This window comes from Rhinolophus hipposideros (genome assembly GCF_964194185.1).
Source record: "Rhinolophus hipposideros genome assembly, chromosome: 21".
NCBI lineage: Eukaryota > Metazoa > Chordata > Mammalia > Chiroptera > Rhinolophidae > Rhinolophus > Rhinolophus hipposideros.
Window position 1 is genome coordinate 40,082,489 of NC_138067.1, and position 14,929 is coordinate 40,097,417.

Consider the following 14,929-nt stretch of genomic DNA (forward strand, 5'->3'; position numbering starts at 1 on the left):
AAAAAGTCCCAACCATAACTCCCTGTGTTCACTGAGCCTGAGTCTGAGACATTAACCAGTTTCCCCCATGAGAGGTTATTGACCCCGAGCTTCTCAAGACAGGAGCAGCTCATCCCTTCCTAGTCTCAGCTGAAGGCTGGGCCTGCCCGGGTTTCCCTGGACGAGGGAGTGATGGCTAGTATGGGTGTCCAGGGATAAGGGTCCGTGTACTTGGGCGAGGGAGTGATGGCTAGTATGGGTGCCCAGGGGTGAGGGTCCGTGTACTCGGACCTGAGAGAGATGGATGTAGCCTGGCCTCTCGCAGTGTGGATTAGGGCGGGCAGCCTGGGCCAGGTAGGAACAGAAGTTACTCACAGAGAACATTCAGGTAGAATGGGTCACTGAGGCTGGCACTCACTGGGTTCCGGATGTCACACTCATAGGGTCCTGTGTCATTCCTTGTGACACGGAGTAACGTGAGGGTCCTATTGTCCTTGGACAGCTTCAGCCTGGTACTGTTCTGGACGCTCTGACTGTTGATCAACCACAGGTAGGTGGTGTCCTGAATCTCAGGTTCACACGTGAACACTACAGGGTCCTTGTGCTCCACGGGGTCTGAGTTGTTGCTTGTAACGTTAGGTTCAGGTAACTCCGCTGTGCAGATAACAGAGAGAACATTGCCCTGTGTGGTACCTTTGATTCCTCCAAAGGCATCTTCAATCAGAGTTGGCACCTCTTACCTCTCAGCCAACCTGAGTCCTTCAAAGAATAAGGCAGGTCTGTGTATCACAAGACAAATACATGAAGCTCTGAGTGTTCAGAGAACATAAGGCCACCAGCTCTACGTCTGGGAGAAAGAACAGACTTTCTCAAGTGTCAATACATTAGCAGGTTTTAGTTATGGAAAGACACAGGACCTAGAGTCAGAAACCCTACACACTGTACTTCTCCAGGTTCTTCACTGACCAGCTGACTGCCTCACCAACCTTGAGGTGCTCACCTGGAATGTGCAGGTGCTGAGCCCCTTAGAGCTACACAGACCTGCACTGCTGGTCGAGATGTGTTTTCATGAAGCCTCACTTTCCAAAGTTGTCGTAGAGGTGAGTAATGATAGGCCATCCCATAGTCCTTAAACCCTGGCAAGACTGGGCAGTAAGTATGGCCTGGAACTGAGTGTTTGAGCAGAAATAATACACGGGGAGACCAGAAGCAGGTCGGCAGTCAGTTCAGTACTTAGGCGACAGGGCCATGAGGTGGGGTGTTCAGTGGTGACTGACAAGAAACAGTGACCCCATAAAGGATAGAGCAGCGTCCAGGAATAATTTAGAAAAGAGTGAGGGGACGGCGGGAGCTGGCTGGCTTTGGCAGGACCATGCTCTCTGCCCTTGGTCTTTGATGTCTCTTCTCCCACTGCTGAGGGCAGTGAGGACCATGTCGATTCTTCCTGAAATCCTCCTGGACAATAGCAAATACAAAAGGGGTGACTTGTGGAAAGTGGGGGAGCATGAACTTGTTGAAAAATCTGACCCTCGTGGACCATTTGTAGACAGTTAAAAGATAGAAATTTGAGTAGAAGTTAAATTGTGAAAGAATATGTGTAAATCATTATCAATGCCCCAAAGATCTAAGACCAGTTTCTGGAGGAATCTTTGTCTAGCACTGAATGTTGTAGATCAGGTTCTGCAGTCCAATCAGCGTCACATTGTGGTGAAAGGAAGATGTTACAGTGGGTTTGAAATCAGTGCTTCCCCAGGGAGAGAGAGATTGTGAGTCCTGTTAAGAGACAGAAATTACCAGAAGGGAAATCTAGGTTTCTCTGTTGTATAAAGGGAGGAATGAGCCCAAATAAGAAGAAACTATATGTGTTATGTTAGCAAATTTAGGAAGAAGGTCCCTGTCACCAATTTCTATGGACGATCAGGTAAATGGGGAGGGGTCCCCACACGGGCACGTGGCATGCGTTCTTCCCTTTCTCTCTAACTTAGGAAACAGAGCTAGAGCTTGAGCAAATTCATCCAAATCGGACAGCAGCTAAGAGAAGGGACAGTGGCCTGTGGATCTCACTGTCTGCGAGGATCCCACCCTGTGGTAAAGGTGACACACGTGTGTGAAATAGGCAGTGAGCCATCAGATGGCACAGGGTCACCAGCCCCACCTTGGGAAGGTCTCGGGAGCCACTGGGAGGAACAGGAGCCTCACACCAGGATGAGGATGTGTCACGAGTTGGGTGAAGTGAGCCCGAGAGCTTTCGGGGACAGACCTGTGCTCTGCCTTTGACTCCCTGGTTGAGTCACGTGGACAGCAGATCAAGGGGTCACAGTCCCTGTCCTGTGGCCTGTTCCTCTTGTTGGCATCAGGGAGGGAAGGAGCCCTGGACGGGGACAGAGCGGAAGCTCGTGCTCCTGGTGACCGGGGAAACTGGCTCATGATGGAGCCAGGGGCTGCTGCTCCGACTCATTTCTGTGTCCTTTCCTATTGCCCAGGAGGGTGGGCCTGGCCACAGGTGTTAGTGGGAGAATCCCGGGAGGCTTCAAGGTGGAGGAAGCAGAGCAGGGCAGGGCAGCGTGGCTAGAATGAAGGAGGAGGCAGGCGAGGGACAGGGAAGGAGCAGAGAGCCAGAACTGCCCATGGTGATGAGCAGTGGAGATTACAGGTGACTTCAGAGTCCCCAGGGACCAAGAGCCCATGGCTGGTCCAGAGAAGGAAATCCCCCCCCCCTCCGTGGCAAGCAGCCCCACTGTCACCTTGAGACTTGGCTCCAGCGGGGCTTTGGGGACAGGTGGTCAGAGGTGTGGAATGTGGGTCCCGGCCCCTGGAGGGACAGGGAACAGGTGTGGCCGAAACTTCCTAGGATTCTGCATCCAGGTTCCAGAATCAGTGGAGATTATGAATCATACTCATTCACTCATCATAATTCCTCCCTCCTTGATCAAAAGCAATTGAGTGTTTTTATATGTTGGTCCCTGAGCTTGTTGCAGGTGTGGAGTGGGGAGTGAGAAGCAAAGTCCTTTCCTTTATACTCCAGTGGGAGTGACACCAACACATCAGGAAACAACTGCTTTCAAGGCCAGTGCAGGGAGGGCGGGCTCGGCCACCTGAGGGGGAGGCCTGGGCGTCCCAGCACTGACTGTGGTGGTTACTGCACGTGATTTGGTTCTAGAGTAAAAACAGATTAATTTTCCATTTGCTTTCACTCCCCAGACCAGAATCTCTCCCTCTGAACTGGGGACGCCTAAGAAAAAAGGACCTGAACCAACAGCTGGTTTCAGGGTCTATATTTGCATAATATGCCCCGGGGGGAGGAGAGGACAGAGCTGTGACTGCAGACAGACTTCACATGACTCTGGGGCTGCTTCTCGTTGTCTGTGTGACCCTGATTCGTGACTGTATCTCCTTGTGCCTCAGTTCCCCCTCAATGAAATAAGATAAAGATTTGGCTGCCAGGTTGTCAGTGAATTAAACTTAAAATATTCACAGTCCCTGACCTATGTCTTGGGGTCGGGGAGCTGCCCAAATAAGAGGAATCTGTTATGATTCACTCTAAAGAGAATCCCCTGGTGTGGTACCTGATGGATGAGGAGCTGCCAGGAGCATATTCTCTCCGCTGTCCCTCCCTGGGGACGCTGACCTTGCTCTGGGGTCTCCTAAGTCCTCCAGGGCAGTTGGCTAATGGCCGACGACCTTGTCTGTCTCTGCTCTCCACACAGTCTCAGGTGAAGGAGCAGGTCCCACCCCTGCCCAGATGTGGATCCTGGGGCTGAGCCCTGGCTGGTGACCAGCTCCGGAGCCTCGGGGCTCAGGCACCTGGGAAATCGTTGCTCTCGGTCAGCCCTGCCCAGGAGGCCAAACCCAACTTGGGACAGGATCCCCAGAGTCCCTGGCGTCAGCAGCCCTGGGACAGGGGACAGGGGAGGGGCTGCCTGGGCTGAGTCTCTCCAGGAGGATCCCAGGGGGCCACTCAGGCCAGGCCCTGACAAGCTCTGCAGGGTCTTTCTCGGGGTCATGGTCACGGGAGGGGCCCAGGGGCTGCACTGAGACTGGTCTCCCTCTGCTGAGTTGCTCCCATCAGACCGGTCCTTCTTTCTGGGGTGAATGTCTGCAGGGGCTGGAATCCGGGAAGGGAACTCTGATCTTGTGAAGCTTGTCTCCACTGTGTGTGTCCTGCACTAAATACTGAAGCCCCATGGGACGTAATGCAGGGGGTGGGGGCAGAGTCCAGGCTGTCAGTCTGCGTGTGTGAAGCAGAATTCACCCCACCCGACACCCCGAGGTCAGAGAGGAATTACTCACGGAATACACGGAGCTGTCCAGTTACTTCTTCATTGTGAAAATTTGTCTTTATGGCTTGTAGGGTGTAGTATCCTGTGTCCTCCAGGGTGACCTTCTGGAACAGCAGGGATCCATTGGGGTATATTGTCTCTCGTCCGCTGTATGCTGGCCCAGGGTTATTTACTCGAGTGTCTATCCTATAGGATGCAATTTGACGTTTGCTGTCTACTCTTCCCCCTTTGAACCAGGCATAGCCTGCAAGATCCTCAGGCAGATTGTGAGCAAGGAAAAGCACATCCTCCCATTCAGCAGCATTGGACGGCATCAATTCAAGAGCGAGTCGGGCAGTGGTGAGCGGGCTCCAGAAGGTTAAGAGTAAGGCTAGGAGGAGAGGGAGAAATTGATCAATATTTGGATTTATGTATTGGGATGGAAAGACGAGGCCCTGGATCCTGAGCAGGTCTCTCCATCTCTCAGCCCTGTGGTGTGTGTGTGTCCCATGGTCAAGGTCAGCAGCATGGCCACCACTACTCCAGCACCTCTGAACCTGTTGTTTCCTCTGTTTCAAATACTCCTCCCCAGGTGTCTGCCAGGCTCACCCCCTCACTGCCCTCAGAGCCCTGCTGATCCTCAGGGGCGTCCTAGGGAGACACTTGCCCCGAGCACCTCTTCTAATGTCCTTCCATCTTCACTTTCTGACCTTTCCCTGCCCTGTTCCCTTCATGGCATTGTGGGTACCTGACATCACATCTAGAGCTTTCCTGTCTGTCTCCTCCCCATGGAATGTGAGCTCCATGCAGGCAGGGGCTTGTCCGGTCTTGTACCCTCAGTGCCTGGAACGGGCTGCAAATACCCCTGGGTGAATGAATGAGTGTTCCCAGGGCCCTCCTCCTCCTGCTGTGTATTTGCCCACTTCTGAGGTTGGTGGTAAGGACAATATTTATATCCCCAGGTTAAGCTTTTCTGGTGTCACTCTGACATAAATTGTTATTATTATCATGTTTTTAGAAATTATTGCTCAGAGATGAATTACTTGTAATGCTGTAATTGAGGTTTTCCTGCCCCTCACCACTTCCAGATCATGGCATTTTTCCTGTTACTGACCCGCCTCCCCCACTCTACTCTGCTCCAGTGTTCTCCCCTCAAGTTTAAACAGAAGCGCTCTCTCCTCTCTGAGAACCCTGTCCTACCCAGGAGACCCCATTCCTTCTCTGTCTCCCATCCTCCTGTCTTGCCCTAGAGAATCGTCCCCTCTCACCGGCCAAGAGGAGACCCTGCCAGGGTCTGCGCCCTCTGCGGGCAGGGCCTGAGGGGGGCTCCATGGTGTCTGCTGCCTGCTTGATCCCTCTGTCTGCGAGAACTTGGGCTCCAGAAACACTCACAGGCACCGCTGTCCAGACGCCTTACATCTGTCCCTCCTCCAGGTGCGCTGAGCCTTCTTGGGGTCAGGAGTGCTTCCCAAGTCACGTGGGCTGGGGGCGGAGTCTCTGCCCAGGACCCTCCCTTGTCCCCTCCGTTTACCTTCTGTCTACATTTCTGTTGCCTGGGAACTGCTGAGGCCTCTGCGCGCGCACACACGCATACACACGAGCACACACATGCACACATGCACACACGCTCACCCGCGCGCACACACGCACACAAACACCCTGTTTGGACACGCACAAGCCTGAGGTGTCCGTGTGGGGGGCATTCCCCACAGCCCCACTGTCAGGCACTCAGTACCTTCCCGCACAGCCCTCTCTCATTCCTCTGGCTTTTCCCTCAGAGCAGGAGCTTGCGTGGCTACTTCAGGGACTCTTGTCATAGGGCTGTCACACCCATTTTGCATCGGAATCACCTGTGGAACTCCGTAAAGATTCTATGCCCAGGTGACACCTTAGAAATGCTATTTCAGCAGCTACCCAGCTAACGTGGATTCCTGGCCAGGCTGTGACCCTGTGATGTGGGAGTGGGGCCACCACTCCCCCTGACCTATGCAGAGGGAAGGTCTGCAGACTCTGTTCAAATGCAGATTCTGACTCACGTGTGTGGTGGACCAGAGGCTCTGCATCTCTCAAGCTTTCCGGGGACACTGATTACGCTGGCCTGAGGTGCACTTTCAATGGCACGGCTGATGCGGACCCATGTCCCCTTAGAGGATGACTCACCCACCACAGTGTTGGCCTCTGCTCTGTCCTGGTCTTGTGTCTGTCAGCACTGCACAAAGCCCCAGGGGCCCCCAAGCCCCGGGGGATTATTTTCATTTGTGGCACAGAAACCCAGCTGGGCACCGGGGTTTCCCTGTGTTCTCAAATGCTCTGGGAAGCTTGGATTTCCTCCCAGGAGGAAGGTCACAGAGATGACTCTGGGGGTGAGAAGGGTCCAAGCTGGGTGAGGACTATAGAGGGGACCCAATATCTATCTACATGGGGCTCTAGCCTCGCCACAGCTTCCACAGACAGACTCTCAGGACCTGGGTGTCGCAGAGGGAATAGTAATTCCTTGGGGGTGTGAAGTGCGAATCTCTGTGTGTACTGGGAGCAGAGGCCCATGGTGGTTGGCAGTTGGGTCTGTGGGCCACAGGTCACCAGGGGCGAGTCTCAGCCAGACTTTGGCCCCCTCGGGTCTGACTGGCTGAGCTGTACCCCGGAGGCTTGTCCATGTGCTTCCTGACTGTTCTGGGTGGGCCCTCCGTCCTCTGCTCAGCTGACCTTCCTGTGGTCACCCTGCCTTTCCCCATGAGTGGTGCCAAGCAGGGAGTGGGGAGCTGCATGGGGATCCCCACAGGACCAGGCTCTCAGAGGCCCATGAACAGAATGGTCAGGATTGGGGACACTCATCCTGACTCATGTGACTGTGCTGTCACCTTGGATCTGGGGTCAGGACCGTGTGTCAGGATGGAAGGACAGGTGGTGCCGGAGAGCCCATATCGGGAAATGAAGTTGCTCACAACTCACAGGGTGGGTGTGGTCAGTGTCCTAGTTGCTGACAGATTTCATCCCTCACACCTGGCACACCTGTACTCCCGACTTCATGGGGTCAAGGATGCAGGACACCGGGGGGAACCCTCGAGGTCGCCAGTGCCTGTGTGTCTTCACACACGGTGCTCTTCCAGTGTCCAGTGGGCCGGTGTATGTCTCTGCTTGATCAATTTCCTATCACTAGGAGCACTCCTTGAGCATTTCTTCATATCAGCACTGGGCTTGGCCAGGGGATACCGCAGGAACAGGCCTGATGTGATCCCTGTACCTGGAGCGGGGAGCCAGGCATTCACTACGTCATTATAGAAGTGACTAATTAATGACAATCGAGAGGGAGTATGAAGGGAAGTACTTAGGGAGGTGGTAGCATATAATAGAGCTACCCTGCAAAAGGTTCCTTTTGGCTGGGACCCAAAGTGTGAGTGGGTATGAGTAAACGTTTGCCCTGTAAGATAGAGGGTGGTGGGGAGGAGCTGCCTGCAGAGGACTGGCCTTTGCTGGGCAGACGTCTGGCTGCTGGAGGAGCTGACAGAGTCCGGTGTGGGAAGCCTGGAGAGTGAGGAGGACGGTGGACTGAGTGAGGCTGGTGAGGGCTGGACCCTGGTGGGCTGTGGACGCTGCTGAGGGGGCTCAGCAGCCCCCTGGGAGGCTCCAGGCTGCGGAGTAGCTCTGCCGCCCTCTGGTGGCCAAGGAGGGAAATGCAGCAGTCGCCATGCCCTTCTCTGTGTTTATTCAACATCAGTTCATAGACACATACATGGGTCACATAGCATGAGGCTCCACATGTCTCAGCTCCGTGAGTCGCAGTCTCTGTTGCTCCAAGAACTCCTACCTCCTTCCTTAATGTGATGTCACCAAGCTCAATATTCCAGGAATGTATATCAGTTTGTGTTTGTCTCTAGTAAATTATACCATGTCTGCCTCCTGGGTGGAGAGGTATGTGGCTGCAAAGCTGGGCTGTGGGTCTGTGGGGGAGAAAATGGAGGAGCAGGGAACTGGGTGTGTCAGGAAGCAAAGGTCTGTGTCAGGGGATCAGAGGGGGAAAGTAGGACAAGTCAATCCCCTGTCACTCCCAGGGCCTGCTGTCCAGGAAGAAACTCTGATTCTGGGACACACAACAACACACCTCTTCATGTCCCAGGTTTAGTGCAGGACTCCAGCCACCCCGTCTACCCACAGCAGGAAGAACGCTGGGAGGACCAGTCAGGCCACATCCCTTGGCCCCACACTTTAAAATGGTTAAACATGGTGAATTTTAGGTTATGTAAATTTTATTTTAAAACAAAACATTTAGAAGAGAAACCGGCACATTGCCTGGTCTAAAATTTGCACCAATGCACCACAGGGAGTGTATGTGGATGTCCATTTCTTCACGCCCTTAGCTCTTTCATAGTAATTACGTGGGAGAAGAAGCCGTGTCCTCCATTTATCCATCTTCCCTTCCTTTATTCATTCCCTGAATTTTCTTGTGCCATTTTCTTGTGCCAGGACCGTGTGTAGGAGCGATGGGGCCCGTTGAGAATCACAGCTAGCCTCGTCCTGCCTGTCTCTCGGGAACTCCGGGATCCATAGGACACATGACACGAGCACAGGTTATTGCTCCTAGACATGTCAGAGCACAAAGAAGAGTCAGAGATGGGAGTTAGAGGGGGTCCATTGTGTCCACCTGTGGAGGTTGGGATGGCCTTGTGGCAAGAGGGCCAATGAGGTTGGCTGTAAAGAAGGGGAAGGAGCAGGTTCACAGAGAAAGGAGGTGAGGGCATCCCAGGTGGGGACCTTACGGGCAGATGCAGGGAGGCAAGAGCAAGTCTGGATGGACCGAGTTATGAGGGGGCACTACGTGCGGACTTGGATGCCAAGGAGCCGGTGAGAGGGAGGACAGAGGGCAGGTGAGGCCCTGTAGATGAGGGTCCCTGCTCTCAGAAGAGCCATCTTGAGGTCCCCGGGCCACACACCGCGCTCGGTGCGGAGCTGACCAAACCCTGCCACTCGCGTAACCGTCACAACGGAGCGAATGGCGCGGGGATGGGATTTGGGCCGCCCCGCGGGAACGCGCCTCCAAGCCTGTGTGTCCGCCGCGGCCGGGATTGGCGAATGCTGGTCCCGCCGCGTCTTGACGGGTGGTTGTGGGGACCGAACGGGACCCGGTGCTCACGCTGGATGCGGCGCAGACTCCGGGCGCGGGGCGATGGCGGCGACGCGGACTCGCGCGTGCACAGGCCCCACGCTCTTGCTCTTGTCCTGAAGGAGCCGAGGGGGGCCCGGCGGGGGGGGGGCGGGGGCGGGGCCGGGCCTTCTATGGAGACTCGGCTTCCGGAAGGTTCCCAAGTGCTCGGATACGGCATCGCGGCTGTAGGACGTTGCCTGGGACACACCAGGCCTGGGGGGCGGGGGGGAGGGGCGAGGACACAGACTGCAGGGCGCTGTGGCACCCCAATTAACACGGCTGTGGGTGGTTGGCTCAGGAGCTGCCTCCAGTCTTGCAGTTGAGTTTTAAAGGGAGAAAGGCTAATTTCTATCAGGTCACAAAAATTACTTCAGGGTGGTGGGGAGACATGCGGACCAGTAGGCATCCCCTTCCCACGTGGTAAAAATGAAGGTAACCCACTGGAATGCTCTTTGAGGGACAAAGAGATAGCAGTTTTACCCGTAACTGTGACGCATGTTTCATTCTTCTAGTTTATTATTAATGTCACTCTTTACAATTTAGTTCTTAAGGACATGGTGAAGCTGCTTATAGTTCATGTTTTAGCTTGAGAAAGTGGATTTTACGTAGACTGTCCTCTGATTTTAAGCTTTTATCAGTTCATACAGATCATCTGTGAACACTCATGCGATTTCCCTCTGTCCACTTCTTCTAGTCATCCCCATACAGAGTAGAGAGGCACACATTCCCCTCTGGTTGGAAAGCATCTGACTTCTAAAAGAAAAAGAAAGTGTCGCAATGCTGCTGGGTAATGACAGGCACTGAGGGTGGAGGTCAGGGCAAGGTGGTGAGGGCCACTGTTTGTGAGCACTTTCTCCTCCAAAGCACATTCAGAAGGCACCTGCTGGGCCCGTTACAATGCTGGGATGGATGAAGGATGGAAGTAGAGGTCGGTAGTTTAAGTATCACATCTGAGAGTGGACAACAGATTCTGGCCAGAGCCTAGAGGTGGAGGGTGAATGGTGAGGACACTACAGAGAACCCCCTCCCCCTTAATGAGGGAGCATCAAAGGCTCCTGTGGTTCAGAGAGGGGCCCAGGCCTGGGGGGCAGGGAGCTGTCAGCCCCCAGGTGCTGGGACTGAGCTCCTGACACTGTCCAGTCACCGACTTAAGTCCATTTTCGGGAGTAGATTCATACATAAGGAATGTTGCCACGGTTTATGAGCCTGAATTTAAGAGAAACTCCTATGATATGATTTTCTTAAGATGTTTTTTCCTAATGCCACCATCAGCCTAGTGCCACCCATTTGGGGCACCGACCGCAAATTGCATACCCTGGTGCAAGGTTGGTATTGGTGGGAGGCCCTGGCTGCTGGGCCCTGGGGACCCTCTGTGTGTGCGCTGCTGCAGAGAGACGTGTTCTCTGTTTGGAATAGTGTGCCTTGGCCGCCAGTACACAGCCCCCTGGTGCCCTCTCCCCTCCCTGCAGCCCCCACCCCCCAGCCCCATCACCGCCCTCACTGCAGTCTCTGAGCTGATTGGTTACATCTTCAGGGCCATTCGCTCTCTTTGCTCTGCTCCTGATGACTGTGTGGTGTTGTCCATGACCAGGTGGGTTTCCTGAGGTGTGTGTGTGGGGGGTGTTTGGGGGGGTGGGGGGATGTGGTGGCCCTGGACACATGTGAAGTCTCAAGGTAAGGGAATTTGAGAGCCCTTTAACAAACATTTATTTTAAATTCAAGGATTCATGGGCAAGTCTTCTGCATCTAATAAACAAAGTTTCACCTTGTAGATCAATCCCTCTTCTTAACCTTCCTACCTTCCTGTTACAGTGACTCATCCCCCCGTTTGCCTGCCTCCCTGCAGCTCTTCCCACTGGAAGGACAGCAAACCTCCACCCCAGCCCCATTTATCTCAGGTTTGGCCTTAAGAACATGGAGTCTGGGGATCTTTATCATCAAAAAGCCCCTCAGGTAATTCTCAAGAACAGTGAGAATATGAGCAACATTTCCCTAAATAGTACTATTTAGAGGTTCTCCCAGGACGACAGATCAATGCCATATTATGGGTTATAGGAGATTTGCAAATTTTTCCTCCTAATCCCAATCTATAAAAGTAAACCACCATATCCAAACAATTATGTAGAGTTACCTGGACTCCATATAATTAGAGTTACCTCGGGGTTCGCAGTCCCACCTCCATCACAGGCTGGAGAGCCTTGTGCCGCAGAAAACACTTGGTTGTTGTTTGCTGTGTCTGGGACGTAAATGCCTTTGATTCAATGATCAGTCAGACTCGGCTGCAGCAAACGCCATGGATATTAACACGCTGTACTTGTGCTTTACTGTAAGGTGATGTCTAGAAGTCTATTTGCTCACTCGTAGGATGTGCACATTTTGTGACTGAGTGCTTCTGAACTGCCCCAAATCCCCTCCATCGGTTTGGCCTTAACCGTGTTTAGCGGTGCCTGCTCCCAGCTTCCCATCAAGCCTGGATACTACCACTTTTCTTATATTTTCCCAATTCTTGGACCTTTACTCCCCTAAAATGCAATTAATTGATTCCCTTGTGACTCCAGAGTCCCTTTTATGTACTTTCTTTAGAACTCATCAACCATATTGTAATTATTTGTTTACATGTCTTAAAGAAAAACTTGTCCTGACATTTGTGAAAGAAGACAAGACTCACTCTGTCCAGAGGGATTCGTACAGTAGGGTTTGCAACAGGGAATAGAGCTTGAGCTCAATGTTGAATCAACAAAGAAAAGTAGGGATTTCTAGCCAGGGTGCAGGGTGGGGCCGTCAGGGGATGGAAAATTACCAAGAGGGTAAAGTAATTCTTGCTAAACTGACCTAAGAGAATTCTCACTGAAGTCGGGCCAGAGTGATCAGATATTACCCGAGGACGGTGAGGGATGAGGAATTTGGTCAGATATGGAGGGTGATCAGATATCAAGGGTGGGGGATTCTGGCTAAACTGACTCAGCAGGATTCTTGCTAAATCTGGATGCTGCAGGGTAGGAGGCAGAACCCAAGGTCAGGTGTGATTGACCAGAGGCTCAGAGGAGCCTGGTTCAAGTCTGGTCACGAAAAGGGTCTTTGTTACGTGTTTCTCTCCACCTGTACCATTCACCTCCAAACCGGGGTGTTGGGAGAAAGAAAGCTATCGATTGATATATTGATATAAGTTTAAAGAGGACATATCAGGGAGATACAAGAGTGATTTACCAGAGACTACCATGAATGTTATGCCAATATATTTTAAAACCGAGATTAAATGGTCAATTATCTAGATAAATGTAAATTAGAATTGACTCAAGAAAAAAAATGGGTAATATGAATCAAGCAATAAGCATTAAAGAAGTTAAAGTGGGAGCCAGTATTGTCCCTCCGCCAACCACACAGTGCCAGGCCCTGGTATCATTATGGGTGAGTTCTAGCAAATCTCCAGTTAAAGACAATCCTCAACAAACTGTCTCAGAGAATTATAAGGTTTCAAAAGAGAACATTCCCTAACTCATTTTATGGGACTAGTATAACTGACACTAAAACCAGACAAGAAAATTATGGACCAATTTCACCTACTAATTAATATACATACAAAATCAAATTAAATATCAATGAAACCCAGTCGAGAATTAATAATAACCAACGAACAAAAAGTATCATGACCAAGTGGAGTTTATATCAGGAAAGCAAATATGTTTTAGTATTAAAATGTAATTCACCACATCAACCATATTTGATAAAATTCAAACCGAATTCGTGAAGAAATATCCTATGAATCTCTTCGTAGAGCTATCTAAATACTGGATTTGTTCACAGAATTAGTACACTTAGAACAGAGGCGGCATCCTCTAAACACCAAGCTAATGAGCGCATGTCCTGATGCCACTTCTGTCTCATGTGTCCTGTCTCTCTTTCCCCTCACATTGTGATTGGTTTCCTCAGTTGTATCTATAAAGTGGGGATGGATGGGATGATTTCTGAGACTCACTTTAGCTTGGCCGCCCTGGCCCCTTGGAGTCAATCCCACACCCCATTTGGGCAGCACAGCAGCTACAGCCATAGTCTCAAGCAGCTGCCACTGTGGTCTCTGGTTCTTGGGAGACGGGCAATGCTGTGTGAGGGACCAAATGCCAAAATGAAGCTGGCACAGTAGCCCAGGCAGCTCCTGACGTCCTCTGGGCCCAGGGCCCAGCCAATTTCTGTTTTGTTCCTGTCCCAGATCATTCGGTCGATTTTCAGCAATTACACTGAACTGTTTTTGGTTTATGATTTTAGTTTCTGAGAGCTCTACCTTGTTCTGACTGCTTCTTTTCATGGGAGTTCATTCAACAATCTTCCTGAATCCCGAAAAAGTCTAAGGATGTTTACATGTGTCTTTCTAAACTTGTGAGTTTCCCCCCAGTCGCGGGTCCATTTGCTCCACATCCTGCCTGCATGCCATGTTCTCACACTGTGTGCACCTTGGTCACCTGGCTTTCCTTCATTGCCCCCTTTTCTTTTGTTACAGATTGTTCTCAAATGTCTTATGATTCCTGGTTGTAAAGTCCATGTGATTAAGAACTCGGTTGATCATCCAAGGGCTTTTGGTAAAGGTCTGCACTGAGCTTGTCTGTCTCCACTGGAGCTTTTTTTTACCTCTTGACTAGGACACAAAAAACTTAAAACTTTTTTTTGTTTTCACATATCATATTGAAGATAGTCAAAAGAATTATAACATCCACGCAGGGCATGGAGAGCAACCATTTTTAAAAACCCACCACCATTTTTAAATTTTTAAAAACCCACCACCAGCTTAAGGAAGAAGACAACGGTTCCCCACAGGCCCTGTGTGCTCCAACCCAACCCACTCCCAGTCCCCCCCCCCCCCCAGCAGCAGTATGCAAAATAGCTTCCGAAGCTATCTGCACTAGTTTTGCACTAGCCATATATTTTATTTTGAGTGTTTTAGAAGTTCACAAAAATGAAATTACACTGAATTTTCTTCTACTTGCCTTGTTCGGTCAAAATTACGTTCCCCAAACCCACTCGCGTAGACTTGCACGGCTGGCTGTGGCCGTTGCATTTTCCTTGCTATATCGTCCCCCCACTGTGTTAACTGACCTCATTTTATTTCTCTCAAATCAGTTATTGGTGAACATTTCGGATGGCGTTTGATTTTGTTTTTGTGCTGCACAAACTGCCACCATGTCCATTCCTGTTTATACATGTCTGTTGTTACACACACACACACACACACACACACACACACACACACACACACGCATTCCTGGGCTGTGACATCATCAGCTTGCTGCTGGGTGGTCTTTCCCTTGTCGCTTTGTAGGAGTCCTTTATATATTCTGGATACGATTCTTTGTCAGCTGTATGTGCTGCCCAACGCTTTCCCAGTTAGTGGCTTGTCTTTTTACTGTCTTCATAGGGTCCTTTCATAAATAGATGTGAATGTTAATACAGTAGAATTTATCTCTTTTGCCTTTACATTAGCACTTTCCTATCTAATTTAGAATACTTCCCCAAGGCTGTATGTGTGTGTGACCCATTTTTCCGGAATCATTTATGAAAA

The 14,929-nt window shown here is 51.3% G+C and overlaps 2 protein-coding genes across 3 annotated transcripts in view; one reads left to right on the top strand and one right to left on the bottom strand.

Annotated features, from left to right (window-relative positions):
* Window positions 1-5,570, bottom strand: part of LOC308489576 (cell adhesion molecule CEACAM1-like) — a gene marked incomplete at its 5' end in the record, with an annotated part of 50,959 nt that extends 45,389 nt beyond the window's left edge. Inside the window, 3 exons of the mRNA XM_081030909.1 lie at window positions 355-633; window positions 4,270-4,629; window positions 5,507-5,570. Of these exons, the coding sequence (XP_080887035.1) occupies window positions 355-633; window positions 4,270-4,629; window positions 5,507-5,570 (703 nt within the window). The remainder of the gene's footprint in view (window positions 1-354; window positions 634-4,269; window positions 4,630-5,506) is intronic.
* CD177 (CD177 molecule) overlaps window positions 1-14,929 on the top strand; it is a 183,211-nt gene that overhangs the window by 117,070 nt on the left and 51,212 nt on the right. The window lies entirely within an intron of this gene.